This window comes from Melanostigma gelatinosum (genome assembly GCF_949748355.1).
Source record: "Melanostigma gelatinosum genome assembly, chromosome: 10".
Classification (NCBI taxonomy): Eukaryota; Metazoa; Chordata; class Actinopteri; order Perciformes; family Zoarcidae; genus Melanostigma; species Melanostigma gelatinosum.
This window is the reverse complement of record NC_136643.1, coordinates 7,285,264-7,312,901: the sequence shown is the minus strand read 5'-3', so window position 1 is coordinate 7,312,901 and position 27,638 is coordinate 7,285,264. Positions and strand designations below refer to the sequence as shown.

General features: G+C 46.3%; 2 protein-coding genes across 4 annotated transcripts in view; one reads left to right on the top strand and one right to left on the bottom strand.

Annotated features, from left to right (window-relative positions):
• The window catches only part of map3k19 (mitogen-activated protein kinase kinase kinase 19), a gene marked incomplete at both ends in the record, with an annotated part of 28,906 nt that extends 12,065 nt beyond the window's left edge, over nt 1-16,841 (top strand). Inside the window, 10 exons of the mRNA XM_079276594.1 lie at nt 6,270-6,424; nt 6,980-7,014; nt 7,145-7,420; nt 8,129-8,829; nt 9,064-9,301; nt 14,707-14,811; nt 14,896-15,131; nt 15,230-15,482; nt 16,304-16,512; nt 16,724-16,841. Coding sequence (XP_079132720.1) covers nt 6,270-6,424; nt 6,980-7,014; nt 7,145-7,420; nt 8,129-8,829; nt 9,064-9,301; nt 14,707-14,811; nt 14,896-15,131; nt 15,230-15,482; nt 16,304-16,512; nt 16,724-16,841 — 2,326 coding nt within the window. The remainder of the gene's footprint in view (nt 1-6,269; nt 6,425-6,979; nt 7,015-7,144; nt 7,421-8,128; nt 8,830-9,063; nt 9,302-14,706; nt 14,812-14,895; nt 15,132-15,229; nt 15,483-16,303; nt 16,513-16,723) is intronic.
• Nucleotides 16,842-17,442: 601 nt separating this feature from the next.
• On the bottom strand, nt 17,443-26,274 carry ccnt2a (cyclin T2a). 3 transcript variants are annotated; one of them, XM_079277024.1, is made up of 10 exons: nt 26,112-26,274; nt 25,350-25,431; nt 25,106-25,234; nt 24,696-24,756; nt 24,059-24,121; nt 23,493-23,538; nt 21,207-21,370; nt 20,931-21,001; nt 19,365-20,589; nt 17,443-19,214 (listed from the first exon to the last, which is right to left on the bottom strand). In XM_079277024.1, the coding sequence occupies exons 1-10, from the start codon at nt 26,267-26,269 to the stop codon at nt 19,141-19,143; spliced, it is 2,073 nt and encodes a 690-aa protein (XP_079133150.1). In that variant the 5' UTR covers nt 26,270-26,274; the 3' UTR covers nt 17,443-19,140. The 3 variants fall into 3 exon arrangements, 2 of the variants coding, with proteins under 2 accessions (XP_079133150.1, XP_079133149.1); XM_079277023.1 differs by lacking the exon at nt 17,443-19,214 and having other exon boundaries at nt 19,244-20,589; XR_013772295.1 differs by lacking the exons at nt 17,443-19,214; nt 19,365-20,589; nt 20,931-21,001 and having other exon boundaries at nt 21,275-21,370; nt 23,095-23,538.
• Between the last annotated feature and the right edge of the window lie 1,364 nt (nt 26,275-27,638).

The following is a 27,638-nucleotide window of genomic DNA, read 5'->3' as shown; positions in this document are numbered from 1 at the left end:
GGAGTGACTGGGTGGGAGGGGTCTCGCACACAATACGACCTCTCAGCAGAGAAACCTGCCTGCCGGTCTTGTGCCCCAGCCACAACAGCGTGGTTGAGACGCAGAGGGGACTGAGCAGATCTTTAAAAGAGGAACGAACGTGGCGAGAACACGGAGAGCACAAACAGAATGAAGGCGTATTCATCAGGTTGAAATAAACAGAGAGAGGAACTCTCTAATTCAATCCTTTAGTCTCGATATGGGAGCAGAGTGGACCAACAGGCTCAGAAACCGGTAATGTGTTTTGTCTGTGACGTGTATCAAATGTTGTAGACGAATATTGATATTGTATATGTTCTATATGAGCAGCAGCAGCAGGTTTACTTGAAAACAATTGATGCAAGTTTGCACCCACTCACCAGTGGTTATCAAGGCACTCTCTGTTGTTATTATGCAACTTTGACATCTAGAACGGGTGGTTCATGAATTTCAGAAAGCTCAGAGTGACATTGTTCTTTAGCATTTATGAACCCCCACTTTATAGTTAAGGAACTGCAGTTTGAAATCATGTTCCTTTTGTTCCTATTCAAGATTACTATTCTGTGATGTGAGCATTTCTCTTGTATCAGTGATGGTTGTTTACTTTTCCGAACAAATCGGTTGGATGTAGACATTATTTGGCTTCTATCGGGCCAGAAATGTGGTAACTGAGTATTAAATGTGTGTGTTAGCGTGAACACCAAGAGAATACGATGGATTCAGGTGAGTGTGTGTGTGTGTATGTGTGTGTGTGTGTGTGTGTGTGTGTGTGTGTGTGTGTGTGTGTGTGTGTGTGTGTGTGTGTGTGTGTGTGTGTGTGTGTGTGTGTCTGGAGCAGATAAGGGAATCCCCTTCTGTTTCCAAAACGCCATGGAAACACTGAGAGACATCAGGCAGGCCTACCAGGATGCAGGGAGGGGAAGCAGGTGGGTAGGGTCTCACACCAACACACAAAGACAGACACACACACACACATTCCCTTGAGTGTGTTCTGGCTGAAAAGTTGTGATAATCCCCAAGCTGATGGCATTTAGCTGATTGTGTAGACAGTGCAGACATCAACATCTGTCCAAACGTGTAACCACAAACATTTTTTGCGCGAACAGTTAACACTCCCCCCCCTCTGCTGGCCTAAACAGAATCACAAAGCTATTTATATAATTTTTTTAAAGAAAGAAAAAAAAGAATTATAATTTATTTTATAATTTAATAATTTTTCTTAAATGCACTACATGTATTATAATTTACAAAAATATTTTTCCCATTACCTTATTTTCTCATTGCACAGCTACTGTCTTCCTCAGTTGCTCTCAGTTGCTCTCAGATCTCACCTCTGTGTGTCTATGTAAGAACAGCCAGATGCCTGCAGACTCGGCTCTACCGCCAGTGCAGATTAAAGTGCATGGGGACGATATTGTTGATTGTCATCGTGTTCAACCAATCAGATCTTTAGTTTGACATGTTGGGCGTATGTGCAGTGTGCTGTGATTGGTCAGTGGGCGAGCACGTGACTAGCACGAAATTTAACAGCCAGCTGAGGCTGATGGGTAATTCAGGTCAGCCAATCAAAATACATTCTGACTGAGTTGAGCTGCACCATGACACAAGGTGCTGAGAGGAGGAAAGACACTGCAGAGAGGTGCATTCAACATTCATGGCTGCTGCTGTTTTCCCTCCAATTTGCCTGTCACCTGATCCAGCTCACTTGTGCATCGTGTCTGTTTCACCCCTTTTTTCTAGTTTTAATTGATCTACTAATAGTATGATGTCAGCCAACACGTACTAGAACTTTTTTAGAACTAGAACTGTTTTTGCATTGATCTGCTATGGCTTCACTCACCTCTCCATCCGACTGTGTCAGCTGCGCCCGCCTGGTGGATAAAATCACAGAGTTGGAGGGAAGAATATCCACGCTCTACAGGATCCAGTATGCCGAGAACCTCATGGACACCATCATTTTCGGTCCATCACAGACTGACACAGCCAGCGACCGCATGCATGAGTCCATCGCTTCCAGTCCTGCTGCCGCGGCACCTCCTCCGGTCGCAGCTCCTGAGGCCTCCTGGCTACGGCTCGGAGCTAAGCCTAAAGCCCTGGTCAGCTCTACTCCATCACATCACGAGCCCTGGTCCCTGGTCTGTGCTCGCGGCAGCCGGAGAGGGAGACGCTCATCTCCTACACCCCATGGCTTCGATGTCCAGCTGAATAATGGATTTAACGCCCTTGACCTGCGTGAGTTCCCTCCTCTGACTACGGACTCCCAGCTTCCTACATCATCCCAGCTGCCACCTCGGGGGACCCACAGCCCTGGGTCCACTGACATCCCTACGTCAGTCATTCCTGAGCCCTCCTCTCGCCCCAGGACACGCCGCTCCATACCGTGCTTTATACCAGCACCGCGGCGAGCTTCGGTCGCCCGTTCTCTCAGTCCTTGCTCGTCTTCTCCGCCACCACTGGTTGAATCCTCGCCTCCATCCACATGTATTGCACGCGCAGTGTTGCCGCCTCGTCCCCTCTTCGCCCTGACGATGCTGATAGTCGGGGACTCAATAATCAGGAACACCCGTTTTTTCAACGCGGAGACACACTGTTTCCCCGGAGCAACGGCTCAAGACATCCTGCTGACACTGCCTGCCCTGATGCGCGCCCTCCCGTCTTCCATTCGGCGAATTATCGTTCATGTGGGAATTAACGATATAGCCCTCCACCAGTCTGAGTTGACCAAGATGGATTTTACAAATCTTTTAAGCTTTTTAAACAGTCTGTTTTTATCAGTGGTCCAAGTCCAACACTCGGCCGTGGATCACAGCGGTTCAGCAGAGTCCTCAGCCACCACACCTGGCTCCAGGCCGCCTGCAGGACCAACAACGTGAGCTTCATTGACAATTTTAATCTGTTTTGGGGCCGCTCTTCCGCTTTTAAGAAGGATGGTATTCATTTTAACAAGCTGGGTAGCCGCCTGCTAGCGGCTAATTTACAGCATGCTGTTCACTCCCATTCACATGATTGACTGTTTACACCTGGATCCCCTGTCCGCTGTCACTCTTCCTCTACGATCATTCATCAGCCGCATTCATCCCCTACAAGCAACACTAGCTCCCCCTGGCGGCATGGAGGGTCTCCTACTACTCTCTCCTCTTCCACTCCACGACCCATGAACATTCCCGTGAGAATCACAGACTCGCGCTCACACCCTAGTTATGGTCGGGTTCGAGGTGCTGCACGAGTGATCCGTCCTATTGCACATACCCCCAAAGCTTCCTGTGCTGATGACGACACAGTGTCTTCCCCCATAAAAATGTGTCTGATTAATGCACGCTCTGTAACAAACAAGGCTCACATTTTAAATGACTTGTTCACAAGTCATAATTTGGCTTTTTTATTTCTGACCGAGACCTGGCAACGGAATATGGAATGCATCCATTTCAATGAACTCTGCCCTGTGGACTGTTCTTATGTTGGGACACCGCGTTTGACAGGCCGTGGTGGAGGCCTCGCCGTGGTCTGGAAGAATCAGCTTTCCTGCCAATTGGGGAGCACAGAATCCTATGCTTCTTTTGAGCTGCAGCTCACTAAAGTGGGCCGACTAAAGCCGTTTTACTGTTTTTTAATTTACCGACCTCCAGGTCCTGCAGGTCAGTTTTTATCAGAGTTCACAGACTTTCTGACCTCTATTATCAAGCTAGACAAAGTGCTTCTGGTTGGTGATTTTAATCTGCATATCAATGATACCACAGACTGTATAGCCACTAAGTTTCTCAATATTACTGAATCTTTTAATTTCACACAACATGTTTCTGGCGCCACTCACAGGGTTGGTCACACCTTGGACCTTGTGTTCTCACGGGGTCTTGATATTGATAATACCCGTTGTGAGGACCTATTGATCAGTGACCATAAATGTATTTTCTTTGATCTTTCTGTCAATGCTGACCCCTTGTGTCTGAAACAAACATTCCACTCCCGCATTATTACTCCGAGTACAGCTGATCAGTTCTCTATGCACTTCTGCTGTGATATTAACACAAATCTCAATGATGTTGAACACTTGATACAGTCATTTAATGAACATTGCACCACTTTGCTGGATAAAGTGGCACCTCTTAAGGAAAGGACCAGGGCTGCCTATAACACTACTCTGTGGATGACAGACGCTGTGTGCAGCCTGAGACAGAAGTGTCGCAGGACAGAGCGACTCTGGAAAGCTACTGGGCTCGAAGTGCATCGTTTATATCTCAAAGACCTCAGAGTTTCTTTTAATACTGGAGTAAAGGAAGCTAGAACTGCTTATTTTGCCAACCTAATCTGTTCTTCAAAGAGAAATCACAAGATTCTGTTTGACACAATTAAAATAATTGTTTCACCGTCTGTCTCCACTTTACCATGCTATTCTGTTGACGATTGCAACAAATTCCTTATCTATTTTATTGATAAGGTAACAGGTATTAGGTCTGGCATTCAGCCTGGGATCTGTTCATCTACTTGTAGCTCCTCGCAATCTCCTGCTGTTCTGGACTCTTTCCAGCCTATCAGCCTTCAAGACCTGATGGACTTCATTTACAAAACAAAGCCATCATCTTGTCCTCTGGATATAATTCCATCCTCTCTATTTAAGAAAGTTCTGCTAACTATTGGCCCTGCAGTAACATCTATTGTCAATACCTCATTGTGTACAGGAATTGTCCCTTCCTATTTCAAACATGCCACGATCCAGCCCATATTAAAGAAACCTAACTTAGATCCAGCTTTGCCCATGAACTACAGGCCCATATCAAAACTGCCTTTCTTGTCCAAAATGTTTGAGAAAGTGGTGGCCAAACAACTTACTGCTGCACTGGAGAGGCACAACATGTATGACAAGTTCCAGTCTGGGTTTCGTAAGCAACACTCGACTGAAACCGCTCTCCTGAGGGTTTCAAATGACATTCTCATGTGTGCTGATGCAGGTGACTGCTCTGTGTTAGTTCTTCTGGACCTCAGTTCTGCATTTGACACTATAGACCATGACATCCTGATTAAGAGGCTACGTGATTGGGTGGGCATAACTGGCATAGCATTAGACTGGTTTACATCTTACCTCAATGACAGAAGTTTCAATGTCTCTGTGGGTGATTTTGTGTCTGTTACCTCTCCACTGTCTTGTGGTGTACCGCAGGGCTCGGTTCTGGGGCCTCTGTTATTTTCCCTTTATCTGTTACCATTGGGACCGATCATAAAAAGCTATAATGTGTCCTATCACTTATATGCAGACGATATCCAACTCCATCTGTCATTCAAACCCAGCGAGGCATTCACATTAACTAGGCTCCTGGACTGTGTCAATGCCATCAGAGACTGGACAGCAGAAAACTGCTTGCAACTCAACGACTCTAAAACGGAGGTCCTAGTTATTGCTCCAGAGGAGTTTTTCCCCATGATCAGGCAGATTATTAGTCCACTCTCCTCTGCTGCCCATTGCAACCTGCGCAATCTTGGGATTTTCTTTGATCGATCCATGTCGTTTGACCCTCATGTTAAGCAGCTGTCCAGGTCATGTTTCTTCCATCTAAGAAATATCAGTAAACTGAGATCTGGAGTATCAACACCTGAATTAGAAATGATCATACACACATTTATCTCTTCACGCATTGACTACTGTAACACACTTTTCACATCACTCAGTGTATCTGCTCTTAACCGTCTGCAGGTCATCCAAAATGCTGCCGCCAGATTACTCACCAGGACAAATAGACGGTCTCACATCACCCCCGTACTCCGATCTCTCCACTGGCTTCCTGTAGCATCTGGGATACACTTTCAAATTCTCACCATCACTTACAGAGCACTTCACGGTCAGGCTCCGACTTATGTAGCTGATCTACTTTGCCCCTATTCACCCGCCCGCACTCTCAGGTCAAACGCTCTAGGTCTTCTGTCAGTCCCACACACGATTTAAGACCCGTGGTGACCGAGCCTTTGAGGCAGTGGCCCCGAGGCTCTGGAATGCTCTGCCTGCAACTCTGCGCCTCGCAGATACTGTGGATACTTTTAAAAGCCAGCTCAAAACCCACCTGTTTAGGCTGGCGTTTGTGTAAGACTAAACCCATGTCCTAGACCTGCTCTTAAAATATGTTTTCCATTTATATTTAATTTTTTATTATTTTTTATTTTATCTTTTAATTTTAATAATTGTACTTTTTTGTGCTAAAGAAATCTGTGGCACTCGCACAAATCTCGACAAAAAAGGTCTGATTTTGAGTTGTCCCTTACAGGCAGAGGACAAGAAGTGTGGTTGCTGCATCTCCATCCTCCCCCGCCCTGCTGTCTGTGGCTGAGCCGATCCAACTCAGCCAATCAGCCCCCAGCATCATGGAACCCCTACTGTGCTCAAACACTGTGATGCAGGCCAGAGCACACATTCAGACCCGTACGTAAATGTAGTTATTGAAGATTTAACTTATATTATAATACTTAAATTACAAAGCAGTATTATTTGTAGATCAGAGGAGGACTTACATTTATTTTTCCTTATGTTATGAATATTCAAAAGGAAACAGTGTTGTACATAATGCACAGTAGAAATCTCTGAGTGATCACATCTGTCCGGGTCAAATTGATCAACACTCTTTCTTTCTATGCACACCAAGTTTTCACTGCTGCATCTAGTTGGCTCCTTTTTGGCAGTTTGTCTTAAGCTTCGAGGAGAAAACATTTTTCTTCGACGGAAATTATTTCAATGTGCAAGCAACACTAGCCTCAGGTAGCCAGCTGGCGGCAAATGGGTTACCATGATCCAAAGTATCATGGGAGTGCAGTAAAATAAAAGAGAATTACCGTACTTTTTAATTGTCTTGCTTTTCAGGTATAAATAACACTATAGTGGTAAAAAAGTGACTTAATGTATTCAAAATAAAAAAAGTTTTTTGTTTGCTGATGATACCTGTGTGCATGTCGTTTTAATGTAAAATCTCTCTATCTGCAGGACTGGTCTTCCAAGACACTGTAAATGAACAAAAGGTGAATTTAAACCGAATTTATCACCTTCACGTGTTGTCTTGTCATACTGACATTCATTCAATTTGTCTACCCCACAAGTCCTAACCATTGAATAACTGTCAATGTCTGTATTCTGTGCCGATTTGTGCAGGGACCCTTGCTGGCTCTGCGTCCCAGAACGCCCAAACATTTGGCACCGCTAGACAGCCGGCCCAGGGACGGTGCGGCTCTGCCAGCGCTAAAGCACAATGTTCCCCTGAAGCCCATCAGCAGAAGCCCCCTTTGCTCCAGGACCCAGCTGAGGAGAGAAAGGCTGTCCTGGGGCAGCCCACGCACTGGCCTTCTGACCACTAAGGGGGGTAGTGAAGAGAGCGGGTCCAGCAGCCAGAGTTCCTTCGATCTGGAGGATGAGGAAGATGAGAGGGATGTGTGTGGGAGAGCTTCAGGGGAAAGACATATGAAGTTAATTGGAAAGAGACTGGCGCGGCGTTCGAACAAAGCAAGCCCTACTGAAGCTGATTTGGTTGGGGAGAAACGGCAGCATTTAAAAGTTTTGTCAAAGATCAGTCACATTCCACCCATCCATAGGTCGGCAAATGACCTGGATGAAGAGCCCATCGATCTTACAAACTCTCACTCTGAAGGCCAAGCAACCAACGACTCCTTTATTAAATATCAATATGCACAACAAGTAGACACGGTGAACGATGAATTATCTATCACATCAAAGTCTAAGGAGGAAAGGAACCATGTGGGCTGCACCCCAAAGCCTGACACTGAGATTAGCTATGGGATAATAGTCCACATGATTCATGACCAAGGTGATGCTAGTGCATACTCTGAAGGGACTTACAGAAACGACCTGCAGCATATAAAACAGACAATAACAATTAGGGATTCCTGTTGTGAAGAAACACAGGTATATGATCCAAACCCTTGTAGGGAGGATGTAAAGATACATACTGGCACTACAGAGGAGACAATTCAATTATTTACTCCAGCTGGAAACCTTCCACGGTCAGAAATGGATACCAAGGGAGATGAGAGGATGTTGAAGGCCTTAAAACCTGTCCTGAACAAGGACAGAAGAACCAACATAATCTGTGAACTAAGAGCCGACATTCAAACGACCCAGCAGTCCTTCAACGTGCTTGCACACAAAGACCGAAGCATCCTCAATCGGAACAAGTCCAAGAGCAATCTGAAGCACTCCACACAAGTTAAGGACAAAACAAGGAACGGCCCCGAGCTAATAATTAGTGGAGAGACTTCCACAAAAGTAAAGACAAAGTCCAAATCTGTTAACGGTGCTCATTGTCACACTGGCACCCCGTCACCACGAAAGAAGCTTCGTGATCAGGGCAAAAGAGTAAATCCTGACAAGATGAACAGAGCTCAACAGCATGCACCAACGAGAGAGCTGAAGAGCATCCGACAGTTAAAGAGACCTGGTCTAGCGGGGACACCGAGGTCGAAATCTACCGTGGACTTTATCACCTACAAAGACATGTTTCAGCTGATGCAGAGCGGGGATGATGGACCGGCCATCTACGAGATGTTTGCCGGGGCTATCTATGATAACCTGCGAGTTTCCAGCTCCTGCGAGAAAGTGAAGGGCAGACAAGTGCAGTCTGCTCCGCCAAGGAAGACACAACAGTGCCATAAAGTCCAAAACAGACCATTGAAACAAGCGCAGAGGATAAGTTCGGGGGAGAATGTTGTGGTTTCCACTAAAAGCAAACCAAAACCTGCGTCCTCAAGGGTAAAACCTCACATTGCAGCTGTTCCAAGAAAAGGCACACACAAATTAAAGAAGGATAGACACACAAAGGCTGAGTTAGTTCCTTCCAAGGATGTTGGAATTTGTCAAAGCAGTGCTCAAGAAACTATGTTATCAACCATAAAGGAGACTCTTTCTAGATATGGGCCTGAAACAATCAAATCAAATGACAAAACATTGACTATGCCAGCAGCTTCATCTAATGCCGACGATCATAGACGTCCACACATGAATATGCAAGAAATAAGAGACCCAAACCGACCGGTTCCTGAGCTTGTGTCATCTCAAAGCACCCAACAGCCGAAGATCAACACCTGGACGTCTTCCAGCACCAGCCTCACCATAATGTCACCAGTTTACCAGAAGTTCCTGGATGTGGCGGGGGACGGGCCGCTTACAGATGACATGCTACAATGTCTGGCTGAGGAGTTGATCTCATTAGATGAGAGGAATGTATCCATAAGCCCTGAAAACCTGGAGTCCAACGGAGAAGACGATTATGTATCAGGAAGAAAGACATTTCCCGAGGTAAACTTTCATGGTCAAAAGTATTTATTAAAAAAAAAAAAAAAAATATGTAGTCCTAAATTTATATTTTTCTTTAACCTTCCTTTGCAATATAGTTAATAGTTACATAAGCAGACTTTCCGTTGCATCATGGTTCATAAAGGTGCACTTTTCCACATGCACAGAGCAACAGTCCTGTCTCTGTATCAGGGTTTTATAAATGTTTACATTGTTGGCGCATATTAGAAGTACCATTAAGATGATACGGTTTACCTTGAGGTCTGCACAATTAAGCATGTTGAACCAATTTTACTTTTGACACGCTATGCAACAGGTGTTTCTCCAATCCAAGAGGTGTGTGAAAAGAAAACGAAAGTTACGAATGTAACTACGGTTCTATGAATCCTGGATGACCGCCAGAGGCAGTGCTTAACACTGGATATCTTCCGTCACGCGCATGCGCAGGTCGAATATTTATATCAACAAAGTCACGTGTGACCTCGGATGACCCCCGTCGTCTATAAGTTCCGGTGTCATCCTGAGCTCAGTCCTATGGAATCTTCTCGCGAGTTCACGGGATTCCGAGTGACCAAGAACTCTGGCGGTCATCCAGGATTCATAGAACCGTAGTTACATTCGTAACTTTCGTTCTATTTCATCCTTACTGACCGCCAGAGGCAGTGCTTAACACTGGATGACTTATACCAAAAGAGTCACGAGGAAGCACAGTAACTACCCCTTATAGCTCCGGCAGAGAAAATTGGCCAAGAACCCTCCCCAGTGGGTGAGGGTTGGCAACGTTAACTCTGTACTGTTTGGTGAATGTGCTCGGTGATGCCCATGAGGCCGCCGCACATATATCCCCCACAGGCACACCACTCAGGCTTGCCCTCGGTGTGGAGACACTCTTGGTAGTGACCCTTCACCCCGGATGGCCGAGCGCAGCCGCTCGCCTTGTATGTATCGGCAATGGCCTCCACTATCCAGTGGGACAGGTGCTGTTTTTTCTTTTTTTTAAAGGAGCACAGCCCTTCTTAGGCTCACCATAACTGACTATGCAGGCGGTGGCTTCCATATAAGCTCTGAGGGCCCACACTGGGCACAGCAGCCTTGACCTCTCCTCTCCCGATGGGGGAGGGGGGGGGGGTCAACTTTGCCAGCTGGATAGGCCGGTTTATATGTGAACGTATCCACCCCCTTGGGAGAAACACTGCCTTAGGCCAGAAAGTGACACCCAAGCCATCTGAGTTCCACCTCAGACATGATTCTTCCACTGATAGGGCATGCAGCTCGCCCCCACATTGAGCTGAATTGACAGCAAGGAGAAAACCATCTTGCTGATAGCCATCTAGGCTCCGCCTGTGCCAGGGGTTCAAAAGGACAAGCATAAGGTGTCCAGTACCAAGGGTAGGTCCCATGCAGGGGAGACCGGCCCTTATCCAGGAGGGACTGTAGAAACTCAGTACAGCAGGCACGTGGCGCTGTACTGGGACCTTGTTCTGAGCCGCACACCAGTCGGAGAACAGCTTCCACCTGTTTCTTGTACTGTAGGCAGGTAGACCGCGCACTGGCATTCAGAATAGTCCGTCAGACTGGTTCTATGCAGCCACTCAGCATCCGGTCGGGCCCTCCCGTGACCCCTAATTGAAGGCGGCAGGGATTGGAATGCCAAATCCGACCCTCTAGTTGCGACAGGAGATCCCTCCTGTCGGGGAAGAACTCTGACAAGCTTATAGCAAAAGCAGAGGGAACGGTGGAAAGGCATAAAGAAGATCCTCTGGCCACGTGTGAGCCAGGGCATCTTGACCCAGAGGGCTGGTCCTCTCCGTCAGGGAGACCCAGTGGGGGCAGTGGGTCGACACGTCTGGATGCAGCCGCCACTCTCACGGTGGAGGCTTGTAACGGAACAGGAAAACCACAACCTTGTTCCATTCTCCTGGTGGGTACATTGCCCACAGGCTGGTCAGGCGAGGGGCCTCCCAAGTCAGAAGGCCACGGTGATCCCCGTAGCAACTTCTGCAGATCTGGTGCCCCATCGATAGTTCATGGGAAATCACAGCAGAGGTGCTGTCCACCGGACAAGCACATGCTTTCCCTTCAAACATGGAAGGAAGTGCTCGAGCGCTAGCTCTAGAACCTGGACCTGCGGTCTTTCAGCAGACAACTGCCCCCAGGCTGTCCTGTTCTGTCACCCTGCACCCCGCCTTGAGAGGCAGGTATCTGTTGTGACAATCTCCTGGTGGAATGGAACCGAGCCCACGCAACTCCCTCAGATATTCCTCGGAGGGAGGAACAGAAAAGGTGGTGAGGGCGGGAAGGTGCCTGAAGAAGGCACTCACAGGTGGATGTTCCAGCTGCTGTGTATGCCCGGCGTGCAAGCGCCATACAAATGACCAGGGTAGGTTGGTCTGGATTCAGCTGCCCTGACAGGGGGAGGTAGACCTCCCGCATCAGGTGTTCCACTTCGGCCAGCCTAGCAGACCTTACTGCTCAAGGCGTGATGCCGCAGGTCCTGCCTGGGTTCTCCCTGCTAGGGCAAGAGGTCAGGTCCGTCCTCCGGCTGAAGAGGAGCTATACAGGTCCTACAGCCGGGAGAGTTTAACATGGCCGCGATTCTGGTGGAACCCTTGTCCCACTAGTTTATGCGGAATTCCAAATCAGTCCGAGCGGGAGCGCTCTGCTGAATGTTGAGAGAACAGGCAGGGGGCAGTCAGTGGCGAGTGATCCTTCGGACACTCTTCCCTTGGCCAGCCGCTGCGGATATTGGTGACCCACCAGTTAGCCTGAGCGAGAGCACTCTGCTACTGTGGAAACAGGTCAGGCAAAGTCCTTATAGTGAGAGGGGCGAGGACACTCTCTAAGCTCACTCTCTTCACTAAGATAGTTGCTGCAGATATTAGTGTCCCCCCAGTTAGCTTGAGCGAGAGCACTCTGCTACCGTAAAAAACGGACAAAAAAGAACACAGTCCGTACAGTGAGAGGGGAGCGAGGACACTCTTCACTAAGATAGTTGCTGCCGATATTGGTGTCCCACCAGTTAGCTTGAGCGAGAGCACTCTGCCACTGTGGAAACAGGTCAGGCAAAGTCCTTATAGTGAGAGGGGCGAGGACACTCTTCACTAAACTAGTTGCTGCAGATATTGGTGTCCCACCAGTTAGCTTGAGCGAGAGCACTCTGCCACTGTGGAAACAGGCCAGGCAAGTCCTTATAGTGAGAGGGGAGCGAGGACACTCTCTTCACTAAGCTAGTTGCTGCAGATATTGGTGTCCCACCAGTTAGCTTGAGCGAGAGCACTCTGCTACTGTGAAAAACGGACAAAAAGAACACAGTCCTTACAGTGAGAGGGGAGCGAGGACACTCTTCACTAAGACAGCTGCTGCAGATATTGGTGTCCCACCAGTTAGCTTGAGCGAGAGCACTCTGCCACTGTGGAACAGGTCAGGAAAACAGTTCTCATAGTGAGAGGGGAGCGAGGACACTCTCTTCACTCGGATAGTTGCTGCAGATATTGGTGCCCCACCAGTTAGCTTGAGCGAGAGCACTCTGCTACTGTGAAAACGGACAAAAAAACCACAGTCCTTACAGTGAGAGGGGAGCGAGGACCCTCTTCACTTGGACAGGTGCTGTAACTCTTGGTGTGCTACCAGTTAGCCTGAGCGAGGGCACTCTGCTAACTGATATCCGCTACCGATATGTCCATAATGTTTACAACAATCAATGGACACAATCCGAGTATTAGCTTAGTCTAGTTAGCCGGAGCGAACTCGACAGCCGTAATGCGTAAAAACCATCAATGGGCACAACCTCAATGTTGATTTAGTATAACTAGCATTCACCGAGTTAGCCTGAGCGAGCACATTCCGCTAACTGTGATCGTTGTAATGCTACAAAGTTGATGGCCACAGCCCCAGTACCAGCTTTGTTTAGCTAGTTTCCCACTGAGTTAACCTGAGCGGGGATGCTCTGTTAACTGTGACAGCCGTAAGGATACAAAGTTAATGGCCACAGCCCCAGTATCAGCTTTGTTTAGCTAGTTTCCCACTGAGTTAACCTGAGCGAGGACGCTCTGTTAACTGTGACAGCTGTAAGGATACAAAGTTGATGGCTACAGCCCCAGTATCAGCTTTGTTTAGCTAGTTTCCCACTGAGTTAACCTGAGCGAGGACGCTCTGTTAACTGTGAAAGCTCTGTTAACTGTGACAGCCGTAAGGATACAAAGTTGATGGACGCAGTCCCAGTATCAGCTTTGTTTAGCTAGTTTCCCACTGAGTTAACCTGAGCGGGGACGCTCTGTTAACTGTGACAGCCGTAAGGATACAAAGTTGATGGCTACAGCCCCAGTATCAGCTTTGTTTAGCTAGTTCCCACTGAGTTAACCTGAGCGGGGACGCTCTGTTAACTGTGACAGCCGTAAGGATACAAAGTTGATGGCCACAGCCCCAGTATCAGCTCTGTTTAGCTAGCTTCCCACTGAGTTAACCTGAGCGGGGATGCTCTGTTAACTGTGACGGCCGTAAGGTTTACAAAGTTGATGGACGCAGTCCCAGCTAGTATCCAAGTTAGCCTGAGTGAAGACACTGCTAACTGCGAATTACGTCAGATGTAAAGATTAAATCTCCATGTACACAACGCCAAAGCGGATCTAGTGTCTCACAAAGTTTGCCTGAGCAGGAACACTCTGCTAACTGTGATAGCCGTAACACTGTGAAGGGCGGGCCGACAGCGTAATTCTACGCTCTCGTTAGCGCGCCACTCGATTAACTAGAGCGGAAGCGCTCTGCCAACCGTGGAACAAACAACTGTTATAGAAAACAATGTTAATCGATCTTACGATTGCTGTCATCACGACTTAGCTGGCCCTTATCAGACTGGTGACGACCGATGATAGGGGCGTCCACCAGTCCGGGGCTCGATGTCCGAACGGCGAACACACCGTTCCCTCCGAAGAGGGACAGCTCGTCGCAGCCTTTGGAGGGCGAGAGAACCGCAACTCCGACCGGTAGTCACAAGGCTACAGCGACGAGCTCTAATATGTCTTGATCGTAGACACATCCTTGTTTATGCTACCATGGTAGCTAACCTGCGACGCGAGAAGAAAAAAAGGACTGAGCTCAGGATGACACCGGAACTTATAGACGACGGGGGTCATCCGAGGTCACACGTGACTTTGTTGATATAAATATTCGACCTGCGCATGCGCGCGACGGAAGATATCCAGTGTTAAGCACTGCCTCTGGCGGTCAGTAAGGATGAAATAGAACATTTATTACCCTGGAGAGGGCCTTGCTTTAGGTTTAGTCCCTCTACTCAACTTCATAATCTTTCGTAAAATCCCTCACTAAAAAAATAATGACATTGTGAGAGACCTTTAGGTTTTTGTAAAAAAAAAAAAATACATTTGTGAATTCTGTGTATTTTGTTGCAGGATAATTCAACAGACGGTGGTGGTCTTCTTGGCTCTGGGTTGGTGGTAGATGACGCCATCACATGGACAAAGGGCAAAGTACTCGGCAGGGGAGCATATGGGACAGTAAGTATGGAAATTCATAATCCAAAGTAAGGTTTAAAGCATTTACTCAGCTAACCCTGGCTGTCACTGCTGCCTTCTTACCAGGTGTACTGCGGCCTGACTAGCCAGGGCCAGCTGATCGCTGTGAAACAGGTTAGCCTTGATTCCTCTGACCCCGACACTGCAAAGGAGTACGGCCATCTGCAGGGGGAAGTGGAGCTGCTAAAAACCCTCAGACACGCCAACATTGTGGGCTTTCTGGGTACCTCACTGTATCAGCATGTGGTTTCCATCTTCATGGAATACATCCCAGGAGGATCCATCGCCAGCATCCTTCACAGGTTGACAACTTACCCAGAAGAGTCTGTTGAGACATTGAGCTTTGGAATATCAGAGGGTTTAACAATAACTGGTCTGTACTGACTTCAACTGCCCTCAGGTTTGGTCCCCTGCCAGAGCGCGTCCTGGCTCTATACACCCATCAGATCCTTGAAGGGGTGGCCTACCTTCACCTGAACAGGGTGATTCGTCGAGACTTGAAGGGAAACAACGTCATGCTGATGCCCACTGGCGTCATCAAGCTTATAGACTTTGGCTGCGCGCGCCGTCTCAGTTGCCTAAACCACACCGACAGCAACAGCGGAGATCTGCTGAAGTCCGTCCACGGCACACCTTACTGGATGGCACCGGAGGTAGATGCATTAAGACGGTCTTCTCATCTGTGAAGATGGCTCCTTCTCAATTATTGAAGTTGTAATAATTTCTTCGTCAGCTGAACTAAAAATGACCATTTAATGGCGAGTTCACGCGACACAACTTTAGCCTCTGATTTTCCTCTCGCCGACAGTTTTTAGAGCTCCCTGACAAGAGCCCCAGATCAGAGGCAAACTAGAGCTTGAGCGCTGTGTGAACTGCTCAAAGACACTCACTGAGAGGCTCGGCGGTGCATTGCAGACTCATTCACGATATCTAGCATGCTAAATACCTGGAACTGTCAGGGAGTCTGTTTGGGATCTGCAGCCAACGAGAGTGCAAGACAAAAGTCGCCTGGAATTAGGATTCAGATTTTTACTCTGATTGTCACATTTGCAGCATAGACCACAGTTGTTGTTGCGTCTACAGGGAACAGCTAGAAATAGTAAAGAATTGTGAAACTGTAGTAAACACGCATGCCGACTACATCTAGGCATGACTACAAGCAGAGTTCCGCGGATTGCTTGAACAAAACAAATCCTCTTCCATGGTATTACATTATTTACTGTCACTACTCGTGTGATCTCGTGGCAAAAAATATTTGGAGAGAAAAAGTAAATTATACAGGTGGAAGATCTTGTAGTGTGTGACACTGTCGCTGGTCAGTCATGTTGTGTGAAAACTACGTCTTTAAGAGTCCCAATTACAAGAAAGCAAGTGTAGTGTGAACAGTGCAGCAATCTGATAACTTTGCAAGTCGGTTCGTGTGAACTTGGCTTTGATCTTACCCGACTCTTTTATCATCTCATCCACTCGTCAGGTTATCAATGAGACAGGATATGGCAGGAAGTCAGACATATGGAGTGTGGGTTGCACAGTGTTTGAGATGGCCACAGGGAAACCACTGCTGGCACACATGGACAAGATGGCTGCCTTGTTCTACATCGGGGCTCAACGAGGGTTGATGCCCGTCTTGCCAAATGGGTTTTCGGATCACGCCAAGGATTTCGTGAAAATCAGCTTGACAAGGTGACCTGTCGTCCTCCTTGGTCTGTGCAAACTGGCAATTCCCTTTCATACTCACTCTGAACTATCCCTAATTAAATTCTAGTGAAAACTTGCTTCAGTTTGTAACTAATGGAGTTAAAGACGTAATTCAGTGAATACTTTTTGTACTAATAGTCCTGTTTGGGAATAAGTTCTCTTATAACTCAAAACCTTTTTTCTCTCTCAACTCCAGTGACCAGAGACTTCGGCCATCTGCAGACCAGCTGCTGAAGCATTCATTCATCCCCCAGCGTGAGACTGGAGCGCACTCAAAGAACTGCTGTGCTCACCCAGAGGGACTGTGTGGTTAACAAGTTACACTTAAGACACTGTTTTTGAGTTCCATTCAATTTAGACTTCATTTCAGATTGATGACTCAGAAAATAAAAGTATTCTTTTGGGATGCTTTGAGGGCCTACCACCCAGAGATGCACTAGTAGTATGGTTGAGAGTACAAAGTATATAAAAAAGAACAGTCATAATTGCATTCTTAAACTGACATTTAAGAAACTAGAAGCACTTTTATACATTTAACTTTTAACAGAATTTTGTAACACTTTGAATATTTTCTATAGAAATCTTATAAATGTGCCAATCTTCTAAGTACCGTACTTATAACTCTGCTTTGTGATATATGTAGATTGATAAAAATATGTCCAATCCATATTGCAGCATGCTGAAAATGTTAACTACTTCCTGTTAGCTTTCCACTGATGAGTTATTGAGGAATCATTGTGTAAAGTTGTGACCAAGACATGAAAGTGATAAGAACTTGGTATTACTATAAGGAATGATACATTATGTCTCATACTAAAGTCAACAAGTTTCTTTCCTCCTAAACTCTAGAAACATGTATAATGCATAATAAACCAGCAACAACCAAGGTTCATACTGTGTCAGCGTAGTGGCGACTTTGAAGTTTATTTGTAATATTAAAATGGAAAGGGAAAAAAAAAGCATGTAAAGAGTGGGTTAGGCTTATTTGTCCGCATCTGCTTTTGCGCCTTGTGCCCAACCGTTGATCCGTAATGGGTCCAAACGGCCTCAGGCTCAAGTATTTTGAATAACCCGGTCAAGAACAGAGGAGGCAGTCAGGTCTACATCTGGGAACAATATGGAGTTTAATGTATGAAACTGTTGTGATGAGACGTGTCCGGACAGGTACATGGCAGTAAATGTTGATGAGGACATCAGTGACAAAACCTATAAGGGACGTCCACACTTCAGATACTTGAGGTTTATAAACTATATTCAGCAGGTCATGTTGCATATTGAAAATTGGTCACTAATCCGACAACTGTTGCTGGGCTAGAACTGAGCCAACAAGGGTATTTTCTTTTTCCTATATAGTACTATGTTAATGGCTGATTAACAATACTTACATGAATCCCCAGCTGACATCGAAGGGCTACAGCTTCATGTCATAAAATTATGTCTGATGCACTCCAAAGTAAAAAGGGTTATGTAAACTTTAATAGCACACTACTACTGTCTTTGTTAGTTGTTTTCTTCTTTTGAGGCACAACCTTTGGCATCTAGCTTAAGGTCTACCTATAGGTCCCAAAAAATATTTTTTTGGTACAAATTGCATGGCTCCGATGTGCTAAGTAGGTGTTAGATGTGCCTGTGTTACTGAGGGCATCAACTGATCTTCCCTGTGATGGAAACACACAGTATCCTCTGTCGGAAGGCGCGCACGCGCACACACACACACACACACACACGCGCCCGCCCGCACAATCCTTTGATCAACAAAATAAAAGTATTTCACAGGTATTATAGTTATCTTGTTATACTTACAAGCAGCTCCAAACCTGAGTAGTCATGGTATAGCTTTTTTTCGTTTTCTTGAAACATACAAAAACGTATGTACATTTATCTCCACTTTCTGTAAACAGCAAGTATGCGTTCTCCTTTTAAATCCCTTTGATGATTGAAACATGCAAATCGTATGCACAGTACTGAAGTATAAAAATAAATCACAACAAGAAAGAAATTGAGATGAAACTTTACACCTAAAAAAATAATAGCATCCATCAACAGTACTAAATGGAATGCCAGCAAACATAACTTGAACTCATCTCCAGCTGGCCACTGGCTTCCTCCATATAACCGCAGAAATGTGATTCAATTAAATTACTCGTTTATTTTTTTTTTACGGAAATGAAAAAAAAGGTGCACCTTCCATGCCTCTTATAGTACTTGTAATACCTTTTTCCCCCCATGTGGAGATCTGAAATGCAGGGTACTTTCCCCCAGTGGTGAAAACACACTTTTGCACATTCCTAGACTCATTTGAGGAGGAAGGAGAACCAAGCAGCAATTCAAACACTAACAGAAAGACGGGACTGAGCGTCACAGCCCAGAGATCTGACAGTCAGGAAGCATAATTCTGTTTTCATCTTTCTTGTCTCTCAGAAATTGAAAAGTCCAACAATACTTATCTTTTCTTTTTTGAAGATAAGTTATTTTTCTGCCTTTCAGTAAAGGGTTTATTATGACAAAGAGTTGTTTCCTTAGGGCACTTAACAGGGAGGTGAGCATAGTCTGAGCTGTGTGGGTAGTTTGTTGCCATTTCCATGGGCTGGCCATGGCTGCAGAGCGGTGGACTCAGTGTCTCTGCTCTCCCACTTCATGTGGCGATTCGCTAGGAGGAGGGTACTGCTGAGTGGTCCGCAGCCCACCTGGGTATGACAGGAGGGGAGGAGGAGAAACAAGAATAAGGAGAAGGAGGAGGAGGGAGGGAGGTTAGCCACAGAGCTGCAAGCCAGACGAGACACACTGCAGTACAGGAGAGGAGCCAGGAGGAGAAAAGGGGAGAGAACAAGATGTACCTGCAGCACCAGTGCCACCCTTGGAGATTTTGCTCACTTTGGAGCATGAAGTGGAGAATGAGGCGGAAGGGTGGTGGTTGTGGCCGGCCTCGGGGTACACCCTCTTGCGCGATGACGACAACGAGGCGGATCCGGGCGGAGGGAGCGCAGTCCCATCCATGCCGATCAATCCTGGGGGGCCCCGTAGCGGGCCCGCCCCACCGTTCCCGCTGTGCGTGTGTGGATGTGGGTGACTGTGCTTGTGGTGGCGATGGAGGCTTTGATCTGCTCCGCGGTGTTTCTCCTTGCTCACCAGAGGGCTGGAATGTTTATTCTTGATGTTGTTGGCCACGCCCTCGTCTGATGAGCTGTGGCGCTCGGACGACGAGACTTTTATCTTCATCTTAAGTTCATCTTTGATTGGCTGTCCACTTCTATCTAGCTGGTAGCTGCCGCCAGACCCAGGGACGGCCAGGCGGAGTTTAAGCGAGCCTTTGTCCCGTTTGTCACCGTGGTGACGTCTATCTTGCCCTGAAGTCAAGGAGGGGACTTTGATTTTCATTGGGGAGGCGGTGGTGCTCCCACCACCACCATGGGATGCTTGGTGGAGCTGTGAATGCTTTCTATGGTCTACTTGGCTCGCAGAAGAGGATGATGTATAGGTAGAAGAGGAGGAAGATAACATATCCCCCCTCACATCGAAATCCATTATTCCCCCGTGCTGCTCCTGACCGCGTTTCTGGCCAGAGACCACCAGCTCCGCAGCATGTTTCTCTCTGTATTTGTCCAGGGAGAGCTTCTGAGCTGGAGACGGTGGAGGAGGCTGAGCTGGCAGAGGGTTGGCAGACTGATGTTTACCCGCTCCGCTCCCACCAGCTCCCTTTGGTTCCTGTTTGACAGGGATGAAGTCTAACGTTTTCTCAGTCCTGTATGCCGACGGATGCTGAAGCAAAGAGGGCTCTTGGAGAGGGATGCTGAGGGGTTCCTGTTTTATACAGGTGGGAGGGTAACCTGCTTGGCTCTGGTTGACCAGGGGCCACTCGCTGTGGCTAGCTGGGTTGTACGTCCCGGCCAAGGTGTCCAGGGACTGGCCGGGCATGGCGGTGAAAGCGCCGCTTGCTTTGGAGAAACTTGAGTTAACGGAGAGCGGTGCATCGCCATGATCATGGAGCATGGAAGGCCCGGGAAACGAGTTGTCGGTCAACTGAGAGCTGTCGCCCTTGGGCTTCTTGGCAGCTTGTGTGGCCTAGGGGATAGAAAGAGATTTGTAACTGTGGTAAGAGTTTGATTCAGTTGGCAGTGTGCTCTCTGAACAGGGTTCAGCAGTGGGACAACCAATCAACATAGTGGGTAGATTTCTGTTCTGTAAATATTTGTGTTGCAACACTGCCACCAACATTGTTGTATGGTAGTTTGCCAAACTGGGGTGTAATTCATAGCTCATATACTTGAGACTATTCAAATCATTTTCAGACCTGTTTTGGAGAGGCTATGTACTTTAATACATCCTGCGCTTATAGTTGAAATCCAATGGGCATGCCAGACACATCTTTCCCATGTAAAAAATTGAGCAGCAGTGCATCTTACCCTCCAGTTGCGTATCCTCTTTAACCGGCTGGGCGTCTTCTCCAGAATCTGCAGAAACTCGTGGGTCAACTCTACAAGCACAAGGCGTGTGTGTTATCATCAAAATACTTCAAACTCTGCTGCAACACTGACACAACGGCCTCCATTATCTTAATACTCCCCCCTTAAAATATTTTAATTCTATGACCCTTTCCCCAAGTAAACACCTTCCTAAATATATAGCAAGATGTGAGAAATCGCTGCCATGTCATTTAAAACACATTAACTCAATCTCACCATCCAGCAGCTCGAGGGTGACGGAGTTGTCCACGTACTCCCACCAGTGTTTCCCGTCAGTGGAAACTGGGATCTCCCAGTTGGACCACTTGCACGCCAGGTGGATGCACACGCAGGAGATCACTGTGGGCTTGTACTGGAGGCAGAAGGTGGTGAGGTGTAGACTGCATAGCCGGTGACGGTATGCGTGTGTGATGAGTGTGTGTGTGTGAGACAGAGTGAATATTTCCATATGTGAGGATACAGGAATGTGAGTGGGTGGATTCAGGCGGTATCCCGATGGGTCCCACATATGAAGAAAAAAGAAAAGAAAACACAAGAGGGAGCAGACCGTTTTAATCTTCTGTAGGCATTGGTTGCAAAAGATGAGCCATTATTTAATGGTGTTTGTACATTTCACTGTCTGACAATGTAACAGTTTGTCATTAAACCAGGTCACAATAGAGGTGATGACACAATTCACAGTGGGATTAAAAAAAATAAGCATTGAATAGTGTCATGTGAAAACCATTTTTGTTCCGAGGAACCTGGCTGGTTTAAATGTCGAAACAAAAGGTGAGGGGGCCATGTGTGGTAGCTAAGTGTAGTCCCATTCTGAAACACTGAACACTGGGGCCACACATGTGACAGTTACATCATTGGACAGTTAACCGACGCGGGGCTGCTCCTACAACCCTCTCTGCGTGGGACTCTGGGACTGTTTTGAAGGGAATAAACCTAGTGGGCTCGGCAGCTCCCTGGATACAACATGGCACCAGTGCCGACGGTGTTACGGGTTGAGTAGTCTCAACACTAAGACCCTTACTAAATATAAATATCAAAGCCAATCTGACCTATGGTGACTAAAAAAAACATGCAACATTGTCCTGCAAAAAAGGAAATTGGGTGGAGTAATGCAAGTTTAGATCATAATTACACAGGAAAATATATTCATTTCGTATCTAAAGTAACAAATAATGTTAGACAAATGGTATTTGCAGATACAAACTGCTACAGCACCACTGAACTTTGGTTCTTTGCTAGCTTCTTTATGGTGAATCAAGTATGAATCAGCTAATATCAAACAAGCATCAAGGTTGTTGTTTTTAGATTGAAAGTAGGTTAATCATAGATCACAGACTTATGCCATGAACATTTTTATTAAATCTTACTGGATGAAAGTAAAGATCCTCAAGAAAAACATAATCTGTGATTTAGCTCGATTCAATGTCACTTTAACAGCAGCTGTGTGAACAAAAAAATAAAAATAAAAAACTAGCCATAATTGTGCCTTGCATCACTGCATTTTAAAAACACATTAAGAAAGAGCTGAATGGTAACCGTGTAACGTGAGACAAGTACAACGTCTGGAGTCTGGTCTGTCGGATTACAGCGCCCTTAAACAAAGCTATCAGTCACCGCCGACATTTAGAATAATTTCATGAACAGTCATGCCTGCACTCTTGGTAAGTGCCAGCTCAGAGCAATAGTTAAATCACCGCTCACATTCAGCATCCAGACATTGTCAATTTATTGGAAGTAAAGTGAATTCCATTCCCTCACTGGTAACTATAACCAAACCCTTTAAGGACCGTTTCCCGACTACAAGACACGTCAAGAAGAACATTTTGTCCTCGCTTTAGAATAAATCATAATCCCCAAATGCATTTTGATCAGTATGAGACGTACTCAAATAGCTATACTCATTACATATTCTGCAGGTCCTTAATGGGTCACGATTAAGTTTTTCTTGTCACAGGTTTAACATAAGCTCCTTATACTAAAGAATGTTGTAGAAAAGCTAGAAAACATGTGCATTTAAAGACAGGAAAATATTGCAGAAGATAATGCAATTTTAACAAATGGATATGAAAAAGAACATTTAAAAAAATGTATTTGTGGTACTTACCGGAAGAACCTCTACGAGAAATGTTTACATCTGTGAAATCTTTAGCTGCTATTCAGGCTACCAAAGTGTCTTTCTTTTAGAATTATGCACTTTTTCGCAACCGAACAAACATGTGGGTTTCAAGCGCACCACTACACTTCACACCTTGCATTCAACCCCATCTGTGCCAACACGTGGTCCCTTGTACAATACACCGCACTGCGACTGGGGCCGGTAACGCTACGAGCCACCCTGTCCCGCTCCCTTTGAACGGGGGAGGGGAGCCGAGGGGCAGGAGGCAAGCATCCCAACAACCGCCAGCGCAAGTAGGGCCCGTTGGGACACTGAAAGGGTACCCTGCATTACAGGAAGCTATGGTGTGCAGTCAAAGTGCAACAAAGGAGGGGCAGGATAACAACCTGTTGGTAGCCATGAAATAGGAAGTCTGTGCCAGATCCTTGCTTGCTGTGAGAGAAGAGACAGAAAAAAAAGAACAGGAGGGAAGAGGGAGAAGGATTAGCATCGGTGCAAGCCCAAAGCATATCTTCATCATTAGGTCAGGAAGTGAATGTTTGCACTGATTAAGCAAAGGCCAAGACAAAGAAAAACAACACTCGGCACAGACTCTTGCTACATTTTTGACACTTGCAGCAAGCTGGATGATTTTTATGAATTAAGCCAGAACCTCTGATTTAGCCGTGTCAACCATAACCAATATTTAAGGGGGTCTGTTTATCAGATCCAAAATGGCAAATCCCCCAACAAACGAAATACAATTCAGTCTTGGACTTGGCTGAATAAGCATCAGCAAATGTGTATGTGCTGTGTCGTAGAATGAACTCATAAAGGTCATCAAAAGAGCAAGGTGTGTGTGTGTGGTTATGTAGCCATTAAGTCAGCATGGTTTTCACCCCCCTCCCTACCCATGTTTGAGGTGGGACAAATCAGAGAAGAGGGCACAAAGAGCAAAGAAGGAAGCCTCTACCTCGCACAAGCTGGGAACATTTCACCACATCAGTGTGTGGGTGATCAATAGTAATTTCAAAGCCTGGAACAAAATACATGACAGGTGAGTTCAACACAGAGACAGTTGGGAGGTGACATGTCATTTTATGATTAAACGAAAAACACACCAAGTGATGCATTTTAGGGCCGTAAAGTCAGATTGCAGTAGGTATCGATTTGGTAAACATGAATAGTGGAACCATTTGGTCTATTCATATATACATGTTAGAAATTAATCACTTTCTCTTTGGATGAAAGTATTGAACTTAATCAACAAGCGAGCGCAAATTAACATAAAATGTGGCCTGGCAGTGAAATGGAGACTAAATTTGTGAGAGAAAAAATGCTAATGCAAAATTCCAGTCTAATCAATACCATGTTTCGTGGCCAGTGTCTGTAATGACAGAATGACATGTCACCGTTACATGACTTCCTGAAAATATGCACGTGAAAAGATACCCATACAGCAGCTGATAAAACATTTCACTTAACACGCTGTGACGAATACAGTCAACAGTGATCAATAGCACTACTCCCGTACTGATGAAGATACGCCAAATATAATGATAAAACGCTATATCTCTCTCAAGTCATCCACTCCAGTCACCACTACTTACCCAGGGTCTGCAGCACTATGGATTCAAGTATCACCAGCTCTTGAGCTTGCTGGAGGTATGCCTGAAGTTTGATAGACAGTCATTACGACACAATTGTAATGAGTCTATTAATCTCTCCCCCTAACAACTGATTTCAAATGGCCAAAAACTCCAAACAGAGAGGCTCATTTTACTATTTACTATTGTTTGAAAGCCTTGGGAGGTGTAGGCGTGTGGTACCCCGACAGCAGGCCATGGCAGTTAAAATAAAGCCCTTTGTAGAGGGCAAAGGAATTTGGCACAGCCAGATTAGCATAAGGAAAACCATGACCACTGAGAGAACTGGAAGGTCAGCTGTAGAAAGGCGGAGGGGGGGGGGGGGGGGGGAGAGTACTCTCAACCATACAATATGTAGAGCTTCCTGAACTTACATTACTCTTCGTGTCGAGAGGTGGTTCTTGGGGATTTAGGCATGCGTGTGCCACTTTGATCACATGTTCGAGTTTCCGAGGTTGCTCTTCCACTTTGGCGGCCAAGAATAAAGTGGTTGGAGATATTATCTGCACAAAATGCACAAAGACATTTCTCATAGTCAAATCTGCAATTTCTGGAACATTCTACCCAACATGTTGTAGGTAGCAGGTCAACAGTGGAATTATGTAACAGAATACTTACATTCCTATGGAATTTGGTGAAAGAGTGGTGCATATAAAATCTATGCATGTAAACAATGGCTGTATTTATAGTTAATTGAGAGCTGGAGTTTTGGTCAAGGGAAATTTTTGAGTGAGTGCAACTTCAGCTGACAAGAACAGAGTCAACAAACTAACTATATGCCATTCTATCACAGGATATTGAGCGTATTCGCACGAAACAATTGTTTAAAATAAGTAAAGGTCTGAGCAAAATTAAAGGAAAATATTCAAGTTGAGCAAAGGACACTTTGTACAGCAGGCTAGCTAACGTGATTTACGCTAGCTTTATGATAGCGCTGACTAAATAATAGGAACGTGTCATATGACTTTAAACCTCAGCTTACGTATGCGAAGTTAACACCTCGTTTTCTGGTCATTAAACTCGGCCAGGCTGAGAGGTAAAGACGTTTAGCGGGCAAGGGGCAAGCAACAGCTGCAAACTCGCGTAATGGCCTTTTGAACATCGACCCACAGCTAGCTAGTTAGCGTGCTATATTAGCTCATAGCGATTGTTAAACAAACCATATACAGCGAGATTCCAGGTTAAGAGCTCCACAGTAAAACGGTATTTTAAGAAACACAAAGGCAAAACATAATAAATCGAAGATTCATGATACTTGCAGCTTAAACTAAGCTCTTAGCTTAACATTAGCTCGCGGTATCGGGCCCGCTGCGACAGTCTCCCTTAGTGCCATGTCTACTTCCAGCCTGGTCGAGGGAGAAGTTTGTTTACAAAGGATACACGTTGAGTCTCTGACCCATATCTTGGATCAGATTAGCCGCTTGTTGTCGGTAGGAGAGTTCCCTGTCTGGTTCTACTCCACAACGGCGGGACGGCGTGGTTTCGAGCTGCTCCCGGGTGAAAAACCATTTCGATGAGGATCCCCGGCACGCCGCCATTGCACTCCAACATTCAGCATCGAGGAAACGGATGTGACGTCCGTGTCGCACAGGAAAACACGACTTCTTCGGCGGTGAGAGCAGCGTGTGGTGGTGATTGGTTGGTTATGTTCCCTCGGTATCTGATCGGTATCCGTCCTATGTGTCCATCCCACAGGCATCCTTACAGTATAGAGTAGTCTCACCTACGTCACGATCTCCTTAGTTACGAGGTCTGTCCGCCATGTTGGAGTACATACAGATCCTACATGGCGGCGAGTAAACAAGGAAGTGCGGCGAAAATACCCTCGCTACCTGGCCAAATTGAAGGTTATTGGTAACTTGGATCCCTATAGAGTGGTCTCGTGTGACGTCACAGTTTAGCTGTCGGCCATGTTGGAGTACACACAAAGCCAGTGGCATGCACGGCTGAGTCGCATAACCTATCGGTGGTGAACTTTTGTGCTGTCTTTGGTTGTGGCAGCAGAGCTGATAGAGACAAATCATTATTTCGTTTGCCAGCGGTCATTACACATCAAGGAAATGACACGAAGGAGCTATCCAAGCGACGTCGCGAGAAATGGCTGTCACGCATCTCTCGAGATATAAAGGAATGGAATTTGGCGTACACTAGAGCAGTGATTCTTAACCATAGGGCCGCGGCCCATGATAGGGCCGCGGCCCATGATAGGGCCGCGGCCCATGATAGGGCCGCGGCCCATGATTGGGCCGCGAGCGCCACCTAGAGGGCCGCGAAAAACTTTCAGTTTTGCACCTGTGGGCCACGAGGGCCGCGGGACCGCATAGGTTATCAATCGAAGACACCAGAGATATCACTGTTATCCATGAGACGCTCAGTTACAATACAGCTTCCCACCACCTGGTGGCGGTAATGCGTCAGTCAGTTGTTTAACAAGCTGCAATAAGCAGAAGAAGACACTCAGCTAGCCGCTAGCCTGTAGCGAAAGTTATGGATAAGTTATTAAAAAGAAAAAATGAAGACGACAGTGGTGCCATACCCCCCAAAAGTCTAAATGTGTGCGCAAGTACAACCCTGACTTTCTTAAGTACGGCTTTGTGAACGGAGGCAACGAGGCAGAGCCGAGTCCTCAGTGTGTGGAATGTGAGCTAATGCTATCAAACGAAGCACTGAAGCCTTCAAAAATAAAGCAACACGTAGCGACGAAACATCCAACGCTCGTGGGAAAGTCTGTTGGGCTTCTTGTTGTGTATGCAGGTTTACATACACATGATAATAAACGTCTTTGTGATCATCAAATTGTATCATCTCATTTATTTAACAAGGGTTTTGCCTGTTCAACACCGGCATCCTCGATCCCCTCCCCTTCCGTTCCTACGGCTTGTTTGCGCAAATACGTCACAAAACATG

What these genes read in the sequence shown, in the direction of transcription:
- ccnt2a (XM_079277023.1), bottom strand. Translation starts at nt 26,269, where the DNA reads ATGGCGGCGTGCCGGGGATCCTCATCGAAATGGTTTTTCACCCGGGAG. An exon ending in TATTTCATGGCTACCAACAG is followed by an intron (nt 21,371 to 23,492) that starts GTTGTTATCCTG and finishes CCGGCTATGCAG; the next exon opens with TCTACACCTCACCACCTTCT. An exon ending in AGAGGATACGCAACTGGAGG is followed by an intron (nt 20,590 to 20,930) that starts GTAAGATGCACT and finishes TCTATCCCCTAG; the next exon opens with GCCACACAAGCTGCCAAGAA.